Source organism: Podarcis filfolensis (genome assembly GCF_964270895.1).
Source record: "Podarcis filfolensis genome assembly, chromosome: 1".
Taxonomy (NCBI): Eukaryota; Metazoa; Chordata; class Lepidosauria; order Squamata; family Lacertidae; genus Podarcis; species Podarcis filfolensis.
In genome coordinates, this window is record NC_139604.1 from 5,217,700 (window position 1) to 5,238,185 (window position 20,486).

A 20,486-nucleotide genomic window follows, 5' to 3' on the forward strand; every position below is an offset into this window, starting at 1 on the left:
ACTAGGCACGAGGAAAATAAGGGGGGAAATGGTTTTGTCAAAAGCATATTCTCAGTGGAGAGTCTACTAGTTCTGCCACTGTGTGTGCACTTACTTGGAAGTAACTTCCCAAATTCATTCCTGGAATGTGAAGCAAGCTGGAAATGCCATTCCAAGATGTCTAATGTTGTCCAGCTAGCCTTTAAGTAAAAAACTTAAAGTAAATTATTAAACTAATTTCTGTCCACCAGAACACAATCAAGCTTTCCATGAACTCTTCAAGCTGATCATAGTGCAGCTTCAAGTAATATAACTGCAAAAATGTTCTTTCCATTGGGAGCACACCAGGCATTCATGTCCAGTAGGCATCCAGCAAGGCGCCAGACTTGAATTGCACTTTATTCAAAAAATGCTTGTTCAACAGGTGGGTGTGAGTAGGGACATGCTTAGTGAGAAAGTAGGGCTTGAAGGAAAAGGGTAGACTCCATTAGCATCTATCTATTAAATTCTAAATCTATCTATCTATCTATCTATTAGCATTTTGCAACAGCACCCTGCACGCAGCTGCAAGGGGGAGTGTGTGCATTTTCACTTACCAAATAAACGGTTGCCACTGTTTGGAGAGGAGGGTGAGATGTCACACAGTTTACAATGAAAAGGTATATTCAGAAAGTAGAAACAGTACAGTAAACGGAACATCTCACACCCTGCCAAATTCATCTATGTTTTCAAAGTGCTGTAGTGAAATTCCATTTGAGTTGCTGATTCAGTTACTATGTGATAACGTCCTTCTGATACAGGAAAGAGCTCTTGACAGCGAATGGCGAACCAGCAATGTACGTGCTAGTTTCAGCGCAAAGTGTTTCTCGTATGCTCACTTTGCCACGTGAAGATACGTTTTTGAAGAGGAGCCCAACCTTGCCCATTCATTCATATGTGCTTAATAGGAAGTTCAGGGACTGGTCAGTGTTCAGCTCACTTGATTGCTGCTGCCATATTGCCTCTTGTGTATAACCGTTTGTTTTTGTCTCCAAGGCAATTACATATTGAAACCTCTTCAAACAGGTTTGCCAGGTAAAAGGACCTGCACTTGAACAGCAGAATAAATGTTAAGGGCTGCTGCTTGTTGCCGGGTAAGCAGGTAGGTGTGAAGGAAGGGAAAGGAGAGAGGGGAGTGTTCCAGTAAAGGTGAACAAGTACCTGCTAAAAGGCTTTGTTCTTAAGTGATGAAACTGTTGCTCCTTGTACTGGTGTGGTTGCTTCTAGGGAGAGGGGTGCCCAGTGACCAAAAGTGGCAAAAACTTGGATCTAATTGTGAGTGGTGCTTTTTCCAGACATAGCAGGGCACCTAGGTGCTGTAGACAAGCTATAGGAAAAATGGTAAATCTCTTCTTGATGTGCTGGACTCAGCCTCCACCTGACACTTGAGTAACAACAGGAATCTGTTTGATGGTTAATGGGTCTGTATTTCTATAACCTTAAGGCACTTGGGCATGTGTGGGTTTGAATTACATTTCTCAAGGAAGCTAGGAGCCGATTAACATGGGTATTGTGGTGGTCTGTATGGGACTGATTCAAGGTCATCTGGCAAGATGCAGGGCTTGAGCACAGATCTTGAACTTGGGGGCCCCAAGCCTCTCATTCTTGACCTTTTCCACTTGCCCTGCATCCTTCTGATTCGTTGCTTCCTGTGTCTGAAATGGGGGTAGTGGGGGGGGCAGCAGCGATGCTGGTGTGAAGGTTGTTTCACCACCAAGATAATGGAAGATGGTACACTAGAACATAGACGTGTTTTAGATGTTAATCACTAATCCTGCCCCCCCCCCAAAAAAAATCAAAAGCAGTGACTTCAGTTCGTATCAGGTGTTTTCTGAGCATTTGCCGGACTTGAGAGTTTAGTGCCCCTCTTCATAGAATCTTCATGTAATGTTAGCTTCTGAAAGCTCTGCTTGTTTTCTGGAGTGAACAAGCAGCAGAATTCAGTGTGGGCTTAAACTGGTGAATGGAGGCAGGTCTCTGTATATATGTGCATAAAGGCATAATGAGCAAGCTGGATGGACCGCCATCTATGACAGCTAAAAAATGAGATGCTTGCAGCATTCGCAAGGTTGCTTCTGGTAGGGAGCCAGGTTCCTGGGTTAGTACATAACTGCCTTTTTTACTTTTTCTTCCTAGGAACGAAAAGCCCAGCTCCATATTTTTCTCCACTTCCTAACATAGATATGGGGATAGCTTCAAGCTTTGCAGCTTGAAACACGCTTAGGGGAGGGGAGTGTTCTGTGTTTGCCTAGCTCTCTAGGCAATGCTGCAGCAGTAACAGCAGCAATCTTCCTTCTGAAAAACTGTAAGACATGTCTGGATCTCTCTCTCACACAGTTATCTCTGTGTGCGCAAGTGCTGAGCATTATCATAAGTGAGCATACTAACCCCTTCCTTCCTTGTGTTTTAAGTCTCTTCCTGAGCTCTTCCAAAGATTTATGACCGAAAGAGGGATTTCCTTCAAAGGAAGAAAACTTCCAGTTTGCCTCATGTGCTGTGTTGTAGTGGAGAGACCTTTGCTTACAGCACCGTTTGTGTCTCACAGCAGCCCTGCGTGATAAACTAGGTTTGTGGGTAATAACTAATCAGTGCTCCTTGAGCCTTACCTAGTCAGCCTTGTAATGGAGCTGACGTTTGAGCCTTGGTTTCCCCCAAACATACAATGTAAGACCCTTTAGCCGCCACAGCCCATTGGCACAATCCTGAAAATACATGCCCAAAATCTGAGTGACAGCAAAGCTACCTTCTTTTTGAATATCTGTGCTTTTTATCCTGCCTCACGCAGGGTTTCTTATCTTCCCTTGACCTGTGTTATGGCGAGAGGGAGCTGTCTTCCCCTGTGTGTGTTAAAAGACGTCTGATAATGCAGAACAAGGGCCCACTGCAAATGAAACAAATGTTTCTGTGCCTCTTCACTGGACTTGAGGGCAGTGTGGACGAATGAAAGACGTACGTGGTGGTGACATATTAAAGACAATGTGTCGTAGGCAAGGGGGGAGATGGGCATTATTCCTTGGATGGGAAGTGGAAATGGTTAGCTGCGATGCGGCCATCTCAAGGCATTGCTTTCCTACTCTAACAGTCTTCTGAGCTGGTTCCAGTACTTTTAGGAGCTGCATAAATGGTAAGGACATGGGCAACAGTTCTCGTTTCTCTCTTTCTGGGACGTGAGCAAGCAGCACACATGGTTGGCATATTAGGTTTTTCTCTTTTGTCCTTTTTCTAGTGGCCTTTGGTTCCTTGAAATGAAACATCACACCCCAGGATACAACTGGTTGGGGAAAAGGCTTGCTTTTGGAATTTTGAATTCTCGTGCAATTTCAAACTCCCTACTGCCACTGGCCCCTTGGTAAAGACGTAAAGGATGCTTACAACCTTCTAAAAAGCAGGATACAAAACAATTTGGGGAGTTGCTCCTTTAGAATTTCAGAGAGAATACTTTTTATTCTTAAAGAAAATGACAGACCTGGAAGTTACTGAACCATGATTCCACAAGTTCCTGTTTGAATCCCACCATGAATTTACTAAGTGGCTCCGGGCAACTCAAAACCTTTAAGCCCCATCTGCAGTATGCAGGTGTAATCATCTTTACAAGCCTGAATACAATGGTATATTCGAAACCATTTGAATACATATATATGGTGACAGTAGCAGCACTTGTACGCAGTAGCAGAGACTGCCTTGCATCCACCTAGAATAGAGGTTAGTCACACACTATGTTTCAGAAATATAATCATGGTTGTCTCTTAAAAGAACTCGGGAGTGCCTTGTTAATTTTCACACTGCATTTGGAGTGGTTTGTCTAGCATGGGCCATTTTTAGTTGTGCTCCTGTTCAGTAAAGACTGCCTGCTACAGTACATGAATTCAATATGCAAGCCTAGTTGGTTGCATAAACCAGTCATTGTGTGATGACAAATTAAAGGACTGTGGGCTCAGTGGCAGTCCATCACTCAGCTGCTGGGGGCTCTGGTATTCAGTCTCTCCACTGTCTCGGTAACTTTTCCTCTGCTCATGTATATATAGCAGTTTCAGACTCAAAACTGCTGCTGAAGTCTTGATTTGAGAAAATCATATAAACGAGGGGGTATCTTGGATCAGTTTTAGCTAGCAGGAGCTTTTTTTTTAAGTATCTATTTATAAAGTGGTCATTTGTTAATTAAGCTGTGTTTGGCTTAAAACTTTTTTGGGTTAACTCTTTGGCACTGCAAGCATTAACCTCCTAGAAATGATGCACTGAGGAAGGAACTCCATGTTCTGTGGAAAAGGTTCTAGGCTTTTCTCCACTTCCAAGCCAAAAGCCTGTTACCGCTTAGCAGAACTTTCTTGATGGTTTTATATAATGGTTCTTTTCCCAGACAGAGAATACATTCCTGTAATTTTTGTTTTGTTTTTTCAGTTCACCATAATCACAAACTGGAAAATAAAGCTATGGTTTGTCTTTGTTTTCTTGCAACTCTGTTTTCTTGGGTTTCTTTTTTTATTTGCATAAAATGTATGCTGCAGTTTGATATACTTTAAAAAGATCCTTAAAGTGTTGGCCCTGGAATGAACAGGATGGAGAACTTTTCAAAAGCCACTTATCGAGTTGCTGTGGCTTGGGTTTCTGTTACACTATCTGTCCCTGTGTAATTTCTATGCAAAAGCTGGAAGTTTGGTACAGAGCTTTTGAAAAACCAAGCCCATCATCAGCATTTTCTTTAAAACAGCCCTGTATATCAGAGTACAACAGCTAGTGGCCTGTAAAAGGTTAGGTTGTGAACTACAGACACACATACACACAGAATGAGAGAGAGCCTGTTCACTTTTCATATAGAATTATTCCCTAACCATGCTTGCAATAATCATGTTTAGGCATTTATTTAGGTGGCAGTTTGAAGTTAGTTTATTTCCTCTTAAAGCTTTTTACAGAATCAACGATGTCTTTTCCTTTCATTTTTTTTTAACATCATTTGGCATGGTATTTTCATAATCATATTGCAAGTAGTATGTAAAAGCTTCATCCCTCCACAAGGCACAACTGAAAAAAAGCAGCATGACCCAAGCATGAATCCAGTATGAAGTACAGCCATTTAATGCCCCGGACTTCCATCCTGTTTATCTGTATCCAAAGCTGCCTCTTTGTCAGTGAGAATTTACAACCTGCTTCCAACCCGTATCAAAAGTTCACTAGAGATTCAGAATATATACAAACTTAATTCTTTTAATACAAATATTTACATACTATAACTACACGGTGCAATTCTGTCTTGGAACATGCCGATGTACACAATGTCTCAATGAAAAAGAACCCTGTAAGTGTCAAAACGAATGACAACTTGTACACTGATGTTTTCTGCATTCCAAAAGGCAATGTTATGCAATATATTATGCCCTGCTTCTTACTTTTCAATCTCTTCCTTTTATCATCTGGCAACCGTTTTAGTTTCCTTACCATAAGCAGTCATGTTCCTAAACTACTGCAAGCACAACTTTTTGATTCATCAAGTTATTGCATTAGACTACAAACGTATTAAACCAGTAAGGTTGGGTGACTTTAGAAACCACTTAAGTTAAAACTGGGCCTCTCAACAGCCCATGTTCCATCCAGCTCCCTTCCCCAGCTATTGATTGCAGCCTACCAGGACTTTTGATAAACCTACTTTAGCTGTCTGCCTGCATTGACAAACAGGCTGATTGTCAAGGCCATGTTTTGGCTGGGTGTTTCACAAATTGTGCAAGGTGAGCTATTTCAAACTTTAACCAGAAGGTGCCTGTACCTTCTAGCAAAGTTGCAATGAGCAGATTTATTTTCCCTGTACTGTATCGCCATTCCACTAGGTACAGCATTGGGTGGAAATAAGAACAGTAGACACAATAGGTGAGATCAGGATTTTCAAAGCAGGCGCCCATACATACAAAAATGATGTGCATCTGCTACAGAGAAATATCTTGTATGTTTGCATGGTTTGGTGAGGAAAGTAAAAAATATACAGCTGGTCTCTTTCTCCCTGCAAGACAGTTTACGTAGCCACTGCCGATCTACTTAGTAAATCAGTACAGTGGTCCAGGAAACTGCAGGTAATGAATGGAAACATGCACAGCAAAGTCTGGAAGAATGCCCTTTTCATTTTTGAGTTTGGCATAGAGGAAGCTGCAGTGAGGACCAAATCCTGGGGACAATGCTAAAATAAGTATTGGCAATTGAAACCTGCTTACTGCACAGATTGTAGTGGGAGGGAGAAATCATGAATCTTGTTAGCATATGACAAATGTAAATGAAATTCAGTGTTTTCTACTTCAGTCATAGCTTGGCTAGGTAGTGAAACCAGTTTGGGGCAGGGGAGACGCAACAAGCAATAAATTTGCTCAAATGCATTGCTCAGTTGGCTCGGTCTCTCTGATGAAGGTAGCAGAGCTAACGGCAGTTTAAGCTAATATTTCAAATATGGAAAATATCTTTTCCATTGTGCCATTAGCAAAAAATATTACATGATATACCTTGGGGGGGGGGGGCAACTCAGGTTAACCAAAATATTCTACAAATTGAAGAAAGTAATCCCAACACAGTTTCCACTTAAGGCCATTAATTTCAATGGATTTAAGTGTGCCCTAATGCCATGTTAGATTGTGAGCTAAATGTTTAATGCTGTCAAGGTGAACATGTCATTTCAACTGGTCTGCACTGTTACAGCATTTAAGCTCCCTAAAGCAGCTGGGCAGGGGGGGGGGGCGGGGACGACAAACCTCACTGCGGCACAACTTTAATAATTTCCTCATAAAGAAAACTGGAAGAAAAATTGCTCAGTAATAATGACTATGAACATGGTTGTTTTGAAGGAGTGATACTGTGCTGGAGCATTTTCCACCGAAGTCCTTTGGAAAGGAAGAATGCAGCGTAGAAAAGCATACCAAGGATGGACATTGGCATTAAATTGAGTGAGGCTGCCATCCAAAATGACCAATGCCAAGCACAGAGGTATAGCAGTAGAGTGACACCTCTGCATCACCATTGTGGCCAATTGGCAGCTTCCAATTCAAAATCAGAAGTTTAGGCCAAGCATCCCTCTAGCCTTTTCCTCCTGCAGTACACTAGGAGTGGCAGGTCCATAGATTCTGGAAGGAGTTCATTCAGCCACTGCCTTCAAGGCAGGGTTTCCCACTTAACTCCATGACACCCAGCCAACTCTGTGCTAAATAAGACTGACAGCACAACTGGAAGGAAGGAAGGTGCATATGCCGCAGAAACAGCCAGAGGGGCAGTGGTTAGATCCTGATCGCTGCTCTCTTCTCACTGCATCCACTACAATGAGGCTCACCAGGAGTCTGTGGGCAAGACACTCAACCGACTTCACAGGGTTGCTTTGAGAGTAAAAGGCTATTTGCTCTAAGTTAATGGACTTCGAGGAAGGATAGGATGCAAACCCTTTTAAAAAAAGAGTTACTAAACTTTTCAAGGGAAAAAAGCCCCTCCTCTTCCCCCCACCTCCAGAGGAAGTTATGGTCTACGTCAACCCGCATCCTGGCTATTTTAAGATGCCAGATCCTTGTCAGTTCTCTGACAAGAGAAGCCGAGTTAAGTGAACCCTGTAATATTTTGGGTAGTGTTAATTTTTAAAAACAAGAGCAACTCTTTAACTCAATGGATGACGTCTGCAAGCTGAAGCTACTCTGTCAAATACTTAAAAACTGACCGCCTGTAGAAGTACAGCCAAATTCCTTCAAGAAGTTCTGCCCCTGCACTTTCGCTCTGCCTTCCAGAGGAAAAGGGGAGCGTTGCTAGTTCCTGTCCAGGCCAAGTTTCCACCAGCCCCTCCTCTCTTGCCTCCGCCTGCTGCATCCATGTGTATGCTTAACATTTGACACCACCGAGTAACACAGCCATCCGGTCCAGGAACTGGATGTGTCCTTTCCCAGGTTGCACACTCCCTCCGGCTAACGCCCAGCAGTAGCAGCAGATGTGGGAGCTGAGCATCCGAGGGAGCAGCTCTGGCATCATCTTGCAACCCTCCTCCCCACATTATCTTGGCAGCAGGCGGGGAGGAGGGAGCTCCACCAGCATAGCTGTTTCCTGTGCCGCTGGGCTAATGTAAGAGTCCGATCCTGTTCACACTTTTCCCCATCCAGTAAATGAGATGAGAAGAAACCCTCCTAAGGGAAGGCACTGGAGAAATGTTCCAATTGCAGCCACTGCTGGGCAGGTGTGATTGAAGAAACAGAGGCTGGAACAAGTGATCCTGGAAAGAGTTGCTTTTGATGGCGGCCAATGGATCAGGCCTACATGCCTACCTTAGTAAAAGAAATGTACTGGCAACTGGATGGAAAAGATGCTGTTTTATTTTGAGAGGTGTGGGCCAGCCCCGCTTAAGTTCTTTAAACCATGTTGCGTCTACTCAAGACATAAAAGCTCAATGAGTTCAAACAATTACTCCATGGTAAGTGTGCGCACATATATATATATATAGGATTGTAGCCTGACATCCTTTTGCTTTTGAACAGAGAGTGAGTTAAGTGCATCCTTAACTTCCCCACTGAAATTGGAAAGCCAAAACCATGGGGGGGGGGATGGTTTGGGAAGTGATGTGGAAAACTTTACCAGTAGCATTTAAGCAGTCATGGATATCCTTCACAGGCCCAGGTCACACACAATCCTGCAGCTATCCATTTATAGTTGTGCACATGGAAACCAGCACTTAGAAAAAGGCTTTTTTTTCTGGCTTAGGGTGGTAGCATGGGCAGGATCAGTGCCAAAGCCCTAGCTAAATGGGTGGGCAGTGGATTGGCTTCCCCACAAACCTAGGTGGTTATATCCACACCACACTTTAAAAGCACATGGCTGCCTCCAATGAACCAAGATAACTGAAGTTTGCTAAGGGTGCTGAAAATGGTGGCTTTTGGGGGTGTAAGCTACAGTTCCCAGGGTTGTTGGGGAAAGTCATCTGTTTTAAATATGTGGTATGAATGCCACCCTTGTATGGAGGCCAAAGAGGTTTGGATTCTCCTGAGGCTGCCTTTTCACAAACTGAGCAGACGAGTAAATCAGAGTTCAGGAGAAACTCACCAACCTCTTTGTGTAAAGCAGTTCCAAATGCAATATCCCGCCCCGCCCCCCCCCAAAAAAATCTTATTACCAGAATGAAGTTTTTCCCATATAGAACTGAAGTGCAGACACTGAAAGAGGACTGGCTCCCTCAACACAAACAAACACACACATACAGCGCTAGGGATCTACTGCCATATCTAATATTGTTTCGGGTTAATACAGAAGTATCAGCATTTAAGGTTTAAAAGCTGAACAGCTTTCCTTAGAAAGTGACTTTTGCCACTGCTTCAAAGGCTAGAAATGGAGGTGGCCCCTTCTGCAAAGAGGGAGGGGTGTTGATTGTCGTTCCCTACAGTTGCAGCTGTTTTTTGGGGGGGACACACACAACACATTCAATCTTAAGGGGAGTGCGCTGGGGGCAGAGATCTACTTTCTAAAGGGGGGCGGAGGGGGATTAGCATTAACAATACCTTACAAATACATACCCGGCCTCACTCAGGGCAGCCATATGTTAAAAACCTGTTATCCAAAAACCATTGTTTCAGTAGACTGGGGGGCGGGGAGAGAGAGAGTAGGGAATCAAAACATGCCCAGTACCTTTTCAGGTAAGTCCCCTTACACTCAAGAAGACATACTGCTGAACAAACTTGCAGAGGATCAGACTGCTAGCGTGCCAAGCCATAAATCGATTCTTTGTGGTTCTTTACAGCTTTACCTCTTGAGTAATTCTTCATACCTTGTGTCAACTGATTTTTCAGTCCCTCGAGTCAAAAGAGAATTTGCGGTGAAGTGAATCTTAAGAAAACTTGTTGCTGTTATCTATCACCCCACCAGGGCAGGTGGAACTGGAATAGGAGAGACAGAGAGACTAACATCTTTGAAATTGACTATGGGGCTGAAACCCTCTATCTACTTTCCTGGGAGTAAGGCCCACTGAGTTCAGTGGGACTTAGTTCTGAGTAAACATGCACAGGCTTGCAGCCCCCAAGCACTTAGAGTGAAAACACAGTAAGAAAAGCACAGTCCTCATTTGCAAAAGGAGGTGAAATGTTTATGAAGATGGTGTGTACCATTTCAGCGTTTAACAAGGACTTCTGGTCTGCATCTGAATTCATGCAGCCCTTCCTACTTTCATTTTGAATGCTGAAGAGAAACTAATACACCAATGGCTTTATGAGGCTGCCTGGCAAAGGCATGTGTAAAAACTGATGATGGTGGACTTATGCCATCCAAAACTAAACCTGAAACCAGACTCTGCTCAATCTCAGCTCCACAACTCACCCATTTTGAAAGTAGAGCCTCCCTCTAAATTGATACTCCTTTATATCCGAAAACTTCAGTAGCACGTTTTTGTTGAAACAGACAACGTAGCGTGAGAAAGTTCTGCTACCAGGAAACTTAACATTTGCCTGACTGCAGCTGCCCACCCCAACCTAGTGGAAAGGACTCTAAAATTATCATTTCACCAATTAAATAGTAAGTGTCCTAAGGACCAAACTAGATTGTGTGGGAGACACAGAATACAGGAGACACTTGGACCGAGAGTAAGCTGCCCTCAAAGGATGTCTCTGAAAACTAGTTGCTGGGAATCGCACGGGGCTGGGGCTGTTCTGGCTGCGCTCGGGTTCTGCTTGCTGGGCGTCTGCTTGGCCACTGTGAGAGCTGGTGCTGGACTGCAGGTGCCTTTGGCCTCATTCAGCAGTGCTGTTCTTACGCTCTTAAGCACACACACACTGACCTCAATGGGACTTGCTTCCAAGTAAACATGTATAGGATTTCACTATCCTGAATAGGAATGCAGAAGCCAAAGAACAGTGGATGTTCCTTTTCCTGCCATTTGCTCCTCCTCAGCTGCTTTCCCAATGGTGCGAGGAAATTGATTGGGATGGGGGGGGGGACTCATACTGAGCGGATAAACAGCAGGAAGAGAAAGGCTAAAGCAGCCCCTGCCCTTCAGAACTGCATCCTCCAAGACTGCTTTTTCATTATACCTGGAAACTAATTCACACATACCCCACATAAAGTAAGAGTTCGATCTTAGCTTGCTCCTTCCACACTTCCCCAGGAAGGACAAAATGCATTCCCAAGGCTGTAGCGTGCTCTTAGTAAACCCTGCAATCTTGCAATATGGGCAAAGCAATGTGTCCATTCCCCCCCCCCCATGAACACACCCCTCTTTTGTGTCTCCATCAGGAGATGGAGCAAAGCGTTTCACAACAGACAGACCAAATGACAGGTTAAAAACCAAGCTCCAGGGGTTATTTCAAAACCTTTTTGCAGTTGGGAGCTCAAGTCACACTGTGCTTACCTGCTCCCAACTACGACCAAGTAAGGTGCTTTGGGGTTTTTTTGCTCCCCCTCCCTTTTTTTCAGACGTGGGACAGTGGGACTTGTTTGTGGTAAGGAGCAGAGTTGGGGAGGCCACTCCTGGCCGTCAGAGCTGCGCTCGCTTCGCTGTACATGCCGGTGCTCCCAGGCTTCCCGCTCCGGCAGCACCTGCTTGTGAAGCGCTTCCAAGACTCGAGGGTCTTCCCTGACCAAATCCAGACCCCCGAGGTGATGCCCACCACCAGGCACATGAAGTACTTCAGCATAAAGACAGCATAGTCGGGCTTGACCTTGGGCTTCTCCCCCGGGCAAGAGCAGTTTTGCGCTGTCTCCCACCGTTCCCGATAGTGCTGCTCATAAATGTAGCAGGCCACCACTATGGTGGCCGGGACCGTGTAGAGCACCGTGAAGATGCCAATCCGGATCATCAGCTTCTCCAGCTTGTCTGTTTTGGTGCCCCCTTGCTTAATCACACTCCGGATCCTGAAGAGGGACACAAAACCGGCCAGCAGAAACATGGTCCCTGTGAACAGGTACACCACCAAGGGAGCCAGGACGAAACCCCGCAGCTTGTCTAGGTTCTGGTTGCCCACGTAGCAGATGCCAGCGACCGGGTCGCCATCCACCGAGCTCAGGGCCAGCACCGCGATGGACTTGACGCTGGGGACGAGCCAGGCGGCCATGTGAAAATACTGGGAGTAGCTAGCGATGGCTTCGTTGCCCCACTTCATCCCGGCAGCCAAGAACCAGGTGAGGGACAAGATGACCCACCAGATGGAGCTGGCCATGCCAAAGAAGTAGATCAGGAGGAAGACCACCGTGCAGAGGGCAGGGCCCGTGGTCTCGTAGTGTATGTGGTTGTAATCTTTATTGCAAGCCACGCTGGCGTGGCCCACCACCAGCCGGATGATGTAGCCGATGGAGACGAAGAGATAACAGGCCGACAAGAAGATGATGGGGCGCTCCGGGTACTTGAATCTCTCCATGTCAATCAGGAAGGTGGCCACTGTGGTGAAGGTGGAGATAAAGCAGAGGACAGACCACAGGCCTATCCAAAAGGTGGCAAAGGTCTTCTCGTCCTGGGTGAAGTAGGGCTGGAAGCAAGGCACAGCGCAGTTGCGGACGTGGCCTGTCTCAATCTTGTTGTAGAGCGGGTGGGACTCTTCCGAGATGAAGACCAGGGGCTCCCGGCACTCGCACGCCCGCTTGCAGCCGGCCCCGTTCAGCGGGGTCAGGTTCCTGTGGGCACCTTTGGAGGGGCGGGTGGGCTTGGTGAGGAAGGGGGGCAAGGTGGTGGCGGCCTCGGTGCGGTTGTAATCCATGCACAGCATCTCGGCGTCGCCCAGGACGGGCAGCTTGTCGCAGTTCATCCTCTCGGGCCAGGCGAAGCCGTACTGCCGCATCAGGGGCGAGCAGCCCGCCTTGGCTCTCTCGCAGACCGAGCGGCACGGAGGCAGCGGCTTGGCGTAGTCCAGCAGGCAGATGGGCGTGTACATGCTGCACAGGAAGAACTTGAGGTCCGGAGAGCACTGGATCTCCACCAGGGGCCAGAACTGGTGCACCTCCAGCCCGGCCTCGTCCTGCGTGTCGTGGTTGAACTGGTTGGGCATGTAGGTCAGGTTGTAGCCGATGCCCTTGCACATGGGCACCGTGATCTCCTGGCACACGATGGCCTTGGAGGCGGCCGCCGACGGAGCGGGAGCCTGAAGCAGCAGCAGCAAGAGGCTCAGCCACGCGTCGCGGAGGCCGGCCATGGGGAAGGCGGCGCTGCCTCCCGGGGGGGGGGGGAGCGCGCTGGGTTTAGCTCTTCGGACCGAGTCCCGGGAAGGCGAGCCGGGGGGTCCCCTTGGCAGCAGCAGCAGCAGCAACGTCGCCCAAGGCGCACATGGTACGAGGCGCCCCCTCGCAGTCCGCTCCCAGCCCCGCCAAGCCAGTCACCCCAAAGTCCTTCAGCGCCGGCTAGAGGCGCACCTGGGCGCTTCTGTTCCCCGGCCGGCCGGGCGCCTTAAGGGGGGTAAAACCCGGAGGGACGCGACCCAGCGAAGAGGCGAAACTCCATAGCAAGGCGGCGCGGGGGCGGTTCTCTCCCGGCTCATGCTCGCCAACTCCGCGCCGGGCAGGCGGAGGCGCTGGCTCCGCTCACAGCTCCCCCGACGGGATGATCGCCAGGGAGAAAAGTTTCTTCGGCGAGGCCACGGGCGCCGCGGCGCCAAAGTCCCTCCGCGCGGAGCGCACGCCAGCCATGCAAGCCGGACGCGCGTCCTGGCCCGGCCCGGGGGCCGTCACTCTCCGGCGGGCAGCGTTCGCCTGCGGGGCTCGGCCGGCGCGCCGGGCTGGCCGCGGGGAGTCGCCGAGGAGCCGCCGCCGCCGCCGCCTGCCATGCCGCCCTGGCTGCTTCGGCTCGAGGCTCCTTCCGGCCGGGTCTCCCGACGGGGCGCTGCGGGCGGAGGCTCCGGCACCAAGCGCCACGCCGCCCAGGCTCGGGTCGCTGTCTGGACGCGCGCAGCCCGCCAAACGCGCCACCGGCGGCGAATGAAGCGCCCAGCCGGAGCCACCTGCGCTCTAGTGCCTGCGCGCCGAGACCGCCCACCCGCCCCGACGGGGCCCGCCCACCCGCGCCGGAGGCCGGCCGACGCGCTGCCCCAGAGCCGCCCCCTCCCCGCGCCGGGGCCGGCCGGGCCGGGAGGGAGACGCGCGTCTCGGCGCAAAGGGGCCCGCGGCAGCCCCGACGCGGAAGGGACCCTCTCCCCCCGACCCGCCAGCTCCCTTGGCAAATCCCAGTCCCCACCATGCTTTATTGGAGGCAGGGGCGCTTTAACTGCAAAAACAACCCCACGGAGGTCGGGAGTCCCCACGAAGTTTGCCCCAGAGTAGAGCCGTCAGTATTAATGACCATGACGGAGTTCTTGGTCCATGGACTTCCCTGGGTCTCCTCAGCTTGGAGCTTCGTTGAATGCCAACCACGCGGAGACGTCACCCCATAGTCAGTGGGGTTACTCTTTAAAGTGCCACTAACTTTGGGCAGTGGCTGCTGCCACGAGATGTGAAGAAGATGCGCCGGCTTTAAGGGAGAATTAGGAAGGATAAATAACTCCCCCACTTAGCCAACGTGGCTAAATGAAGCCTCCAGATCCAGAGCAGAGGACTTCCAGCGAATTGGAAATAGTAATACTATAAAATGAAATTCAATAAAAGGAGCGACAGCAATATGATTAACAACCAACTGCATCTAGCACAACGCATTAGGATTGCTAGGAAAGGTGTGGGGGGGAAATCATCAGGTGCTCCGCCAAGACCATTAGTAATTTTCAAGTGCTCCATCAGGGTGGGGAGTTTGGAACTGCCGCCCTAGAATTTTTGCTGGTCTTCCAACGTGCCACAAAGCTCTGACCGTTTTCCCTTCAAATTGTGTTACTGCTGCTATTTATGTATTTGATGTTAACTGGCACCCATAACACTTTGCAGAGGAATTTAAGTAAATAATAATAATAATCCCCCCCACCAGTGGAGAACAGGAACTGCCTCTGCGCACGGCCTTGATGCTGACTTGAAATCTGGCAGCATTATAAGGATATGATTTTGGGAAATATGTTTTATTATAACTTTGAATAAAAAAAAATTTAAAAAAAGAAATCTGGCAGCATGAAGGCACCATCCTTCAAAGTGTACAAAACCAGAAAACTGCACAAGCAAACTATACCAACAATCTGAAAGGTGTGCGCTGTGAATTTACAGTGGCTTTTTTGTGTGTGCACAAACCCAGAAAACCACACAAGCAAAATTTCAGCTGCCTGACTGTGAGCTTTTGCACTCTTCTTGGGTGTGGGTTTCCTTTCTAAATGTGTGCGCACAGGTTGATTCTATTGTGTGTTCCCTGCCAGGACCTCATCTGCACAATAGAATCAACAAATGAGGCAGGGGCAAACAGAAAAGCGGGTGCCTGCTTGCAGAAACAGAAAAGACTGAAGTTCCTCCTCTTACCCAAATTCAAATACAAGCAGGTGTGAACTGCTCCAGTCTATTCTGAATGGAGGAAGTGGATTAACAGATAAATTGTGCTCAGTCCACCGTGTCTTGTAGCACCAAATTCCATAAGTTAATTTTGCCCTTAGTGATCAAGTTTTTATGTTTTTGTTATAGGAAGGAACCCAGGAAGCTCCTTATACTGAATCAGACAAACTGATCCATCTCACTCAGCAATATCTACACTGACAGGCAGTGGCACTTTGTTGTTTCAGGCAGAAGTCCCTCCCGACCCCTACCAAGAGAGGCCACGATGATGGAACCGGGACCTGCATGAATAGCAGGAGCATTAGCACTGAGCAAGAGCCTTCCCACAGTGCCTGCCAGTCTGGGGAAGCTCCTGCCCATTGATTTCGAAAAACAAGGCAAGCGTTATTGAGGTAACATCAATGCACGAACTATTAGATATTCTAATGACTTCTATTGTTTATGCTTTATGCTCTTATCAGTTTCTGCAAGTTCTCTGAGACCTTTTTTGTGTGTAGCAAGCAACTAATAGTAGTAGAATTTAGTAAGAAATGGAAGATGGAGAAACAGAGAGGGCTTTCCCCATCCTTGTGATTTTGTGGGGGTGGAAGAAGCTGCATCTTTCAAATATGTGCCACTTTTTGAGACTGACGGAGCCTCTTCCGCCCTTCGGTTAGTTCAAGGCTTTGCACACACCTGGCCTCAGCCTGTATTTTGGAAGTGGTAGGAGAAACCTGCTAGGATAATTGCGAGGATGAAGTATTGAAACTTCATATTCTCTAGGTGGCGAACTGGGGCAATTGCCAGCAACACAGATCTAGGGCAATTTTCCTCCTGTGGCTTCCCCTAGCAACCGTGGGGGGCTGTCCTCACATTGTCCAGAGAAATCAAGCCCCATGAAGAGGTGCTAATAATCCTCTTCAGCTTGCAGCACTTAGCACCCCTTGGGTAGGTGCTAAGTGCTGCTAATTAAAGGGCTTTTTGGAAATGGAATCACCTGTGGAGTCCATTGAGATGTACAGAAACAATCTAGGGCTTCTAGTTCGCCCCACACACTGATCTTCACTGGTCCTCCTCCTCCTCCTCCTCCTCCTCCTCCTTTCTGGAGAGGAGAGTGATTTCCTCTGCAAACAAGAGGCTATGAATGGGGGGGGACCCCATCAACTGGCATCTTAGTTTGCCACCCTCTTACTCATAGCAAGCAATATAGGAGACATAGGAGGAAGTGGATGGAAACTGCTTGGCAGTTATCTAATGCTATACAGTATAGAGCTTTGCTCAGGTCCCCCCCCCCCCCCGTATTTCTTACCTCATTAACGAGAGAAGAGAAATGCTAAATACCTGTAAAGATGGAGGACATCCCAGCCCTGCTCATTGGAGCTGGGCCACAATCCAGCAAGGAGAGAAGGTCAAACAAAGGGTGGCTGATGCTCTGAGCAACCCCACAGACACTGTGTGGGGTCTGCTTCTGAATAAACACGGGCGTGATTGCACAGGAACGCAGCAAGTTCCTAACAGGTGTGGGGAGGATATTCAGGTGAGGAATCAAGATTTAATTTACAAAGGTTCCAGCTGCCATAATACTCTGACTGTAGCCCGCATGCTTTGTCTGACGTCTTTCTGTGCTCACCATACACACGTGGGTCCAGATTTTGATTCCGAGCTTGTTTCTGAGGTTCCGACCATGGGAGACAACTCTCTGGATCTGGATCTAATAGGTTCCAGGGCTCTTTTTGTGGGGGGTGGGCAGTCCTCTGGACCCCCCGTCCTCTGTTAGTGACGTAACCTGGTTTTGGTGGCAGCTGGCTTTAGTTCACACATTGAATTTCCCATAGAGCCACAGCAGAATGATCTATCTAGCATTGCACTGTGGGATTGTGGGGCTGAGGGGTGGGGGGAGGAATGTAGGGGCCCCCCAGAGAGACATAAAATGTGAGCTCTTCCACGGCCACAGTGATCTGATTCTAACGCTGTGGCCACGTTTGGGTCATATCTGAACTGAATTTAGATCTTACTACTGCCATGACGACCACTACTGATGCTCTCTTCATTTGCCCAAGTTAATGGCTATTAGGCTAGAGGCAATATGTGCTTATTTTTATCCATTAATGTCCCTGTTAGGCTGGTTTTTTTTGCTTTTAGCATATGGAAGAGGAAGGGGACCTTCTCACCGAAGACCCACACCTATTGGGTACTATCCCACTATGTTTTACTGCAATTTGAGTGGGTCTGCTCTATGAACTTGACAAGCTAGGTCTATTAACTGCAGTGGGTCTACTCTGAGTAATGCCGTGTTGCTCACGTTTCCGTGTAATTCTTGTTCTGGGAGATATGCCTCTTGTTCAAGAGAAGGTGAGGAAGCAATTTGCAACTCATACACACCAGGGATGACTGAACACAGACATGACAGAATTATCCCCACCTGATTCACAGGTGGTAAGACCCATGCAATTAATCCTGCGGCCTCGTCTGTGGGTGGCTACCTTGAGCCCACAAGTCGACTTTAACTATTTAATTAATGTATTTCTCACAGCACACTAGGAGTTCTCTCATCGCACACTCAGTTTAAGACTCACTGTCAGAAAGATATCTGCATCATGCCCAGACAGATCCTGCTCACTGCCTGGCTTATTTATTGACTTTGATTTGTAGGTTGCCCCAACACTTGGGGTTGGTAAGGTTGACGTTTCCTTATCTTAATCCATTCAGTAACTCCCATTTTACAGAAGGACAACTGAGGCGGATTTGCTGAAGGCCACCCATCAAGTACATGGCTGAGCCAGGGTCTCAGAACCACAAATATTCAAAAAATGTTACACATCACTTGGGAAGACAGGCGAACTAATGACAGTGTACTGGAAGAAGCAAATATCATTCTTCAATATCAACTTTGTTGGACTGGTCATGTTGTCCAGATGCCTGATTATCGTCTTCCAAAGCAACTACTCTATTCCCAACTTAAGAATGGAAAGCGAAATACCGGTGGACAACAAAAGAGGTTTAAAGCTGCTCTCAAGGCAAACCTTTAAAAAATGTAGTATGAGCACTGATAACTGGGAAACACTGGCCTACAACTGCTCCAATTGGAGAACAGCCTTTACCAAAGGTGTCATGGGCTTTGAAGATGCTGAAACTCAGGATGAAAGGGAGAAATGTGCTAAGAGGAAGGCACGCTTGGCAAACCCTCACCGTGATCAACTCCCGCCCGGAAACCTATGTCCCCACTGTGGAAGGATGTGTGGATTCAGAATTGGCCTCCACAGCCACTTATGGACTCATTGTTAAAACTGTGTTTATGGAAGACAGTCTTACTCGGCTAAGAGTGATCACCGAAGAAGAAAGAAGAAGCAGCTCACAACCAATCTGCATGCCTTCCTTCTAGGACAGATGGAGCTCTTTGGCCCACTTTCCAATGCACCTTCTGCAAAGCAGCTCAGCACTGAATCCTCCGGCTTCCTCAGTTTGCGAAACAGATTTTTTTTTAAACGTCCCTAACAAAAACCCCACACAGGCACACCCTGATGCAAAAGCACAATTGCCAAGACAGACCTGCTTGCCATAATCTGTACAGAACCGCGTTACTAACATGTTTTTTTTAAAAAATAAAACACACACGAAACGAAGCAAAACAAAGTGCCAGTTCTAATTCACCTCCAGAGTGTAAACAGCTTGAGAAAGGCTTAATGTTACATCAGTCTGATTTTTATAAACATGCTGTCTATTATGCTGGGAGGCTGGCTTAAAGCAGCCTGAATGGGAGAGAAGGAACACATCAGGTTAGTGAAGTGGAAAGGTTAAGGTACTGTATAACCTATTAACCTTTCAACATGTGCCTTTGTCCTTCCCAGTCTGCTCCAAGAAACTTAACTCTTTCACTCTTGCCCACCACTTCCGCTATCCAATAGTTGAGTTGTCACTTGCCCTAGATAGAAATGATTCTGTTTTCGCTTGCTCACACATGCCGGGCTACTCCAATCCAGTTGCCCATAGGAAGGAGTGTTCCTCTATTTATTTATCTTTCACACAGTAACATGCGTTTGTTTAACAGCCCACATTGTTCCTCCAGCTCGGAATAGATAACATTTCATTTCACTTCTGTTAATGGCAGGGGCGGCCCAGCATGGTGCCCTGCAGATGCTGCCGGGCTCTGACTCCCATCAGGCTCAGCTAGCAGGGCCAATGCTCAGGATGATGGGAGTTGTAGTCCAACAACGTCTGGCTGGAGCAATGCTGGCTGTTTCTGAGATCACCTCAACAACACCTTGTAACTCTCCACCTCTCCAACATCCTCCCAAAACATAATAAAATAGAAGAAAACAAGTCTTCTGTTCCTTTAAGAGCTTGCAAGAAGGGCAAAACAAAACAGCATCTGGAGCTTTCTCTGGCACTGGAAGGCTCCTCCTGTTAAATTTCTGCTTTTTGACTCAGGTGTTAAAAGACACAAGAGCCCAGCCATTAAAAAAACAACAACCCCAACTACTGATCTTTCTTACTTTACAGGGAGAAGAAAGCTGGTGAGTCAATGGAGGTGCAGACAGCAAACTCTCAGTATTTGGAGCCATGGTGCAACATCCAGAAGAAATGAGCTGGAATTGGTGTCCTGAACTAAGAACTTAAGAAGAGCTCTGCGAGGATTTGCACAAAATGACTATACCAGCACCCTGTTGCCAGACCCTTCCAGAAACCACCAAGGTAACAGCTATATTCCCACTTGGTATTCAGAGACCTTTGTGCATGTGCAGTTAGCTATCTTCTGTGAATTTGTACTGCTCTGATTGTCATGGTTTCCTCTCAAGGAATCCTGGGAGCTGTAGTTTGCTAAGGTTGCAGAGAGTCGGTAGGAGATCCCTGTTCCTCTCACAGAGCTACAGTTCCCAAAGTCCCCTTGGAAGGAGGATTTATGGTTAAACCACTCTAGGAGGGGTCTCAAAACAACTCTCAGCCCCCAGAACAAGCCTCATTTCCCAGAATGCTCTGGAGAAGCCATGACTGTTCAAATGGTACAACAGTGCTTTAATGTATGGTGTAAGAGTTGTGAGTAAAATGGCAAGGACATGCAAAAAGCACAGTTCAACTAGAGTTAAATGTATGCAAAGTAAGCGCCAGGGGTCACATTTCAAATTTTGAGA

At 47.5% G+C, this 20,486-nt stretch overlaps 1 protein-coding gene across 1 annotated transcript; it reads right to left on the reverse strand.

The window, feature by feature from the left end:
• Positions 1–4,874: 4,874 nt before the first annotated feature.
• Positions 4,875–13,947, reverse strand: FZD5 (frizzled class receptor 5). Its single transcript, XM_083630024.1, has one exon. The coding sequence runs from the start codon at positions 13,119–13,121 to the stop codon at positions 11,409–11,411; it is 1,713 nt and encodes a 570-aa protein (XP_083486150.1). The 5' UTR covers positions 13,122–13,947; the 3' UTR covers positions 4,875–11,408.
• Between the last annotated feature and the right edge of the window lie 6,539 nt (positions 13,948–20,486).

Bases quoted from the DNA above. Each gene is read 5' to 3' on its own strand.
- FZD5 (XM_083630024.1), bottom strand. From the start codon at position 13,121: ATGGCCGGCCTCCGCGACGCGTGGCTGAGCCTCTTGCTGCTGCTGCTT.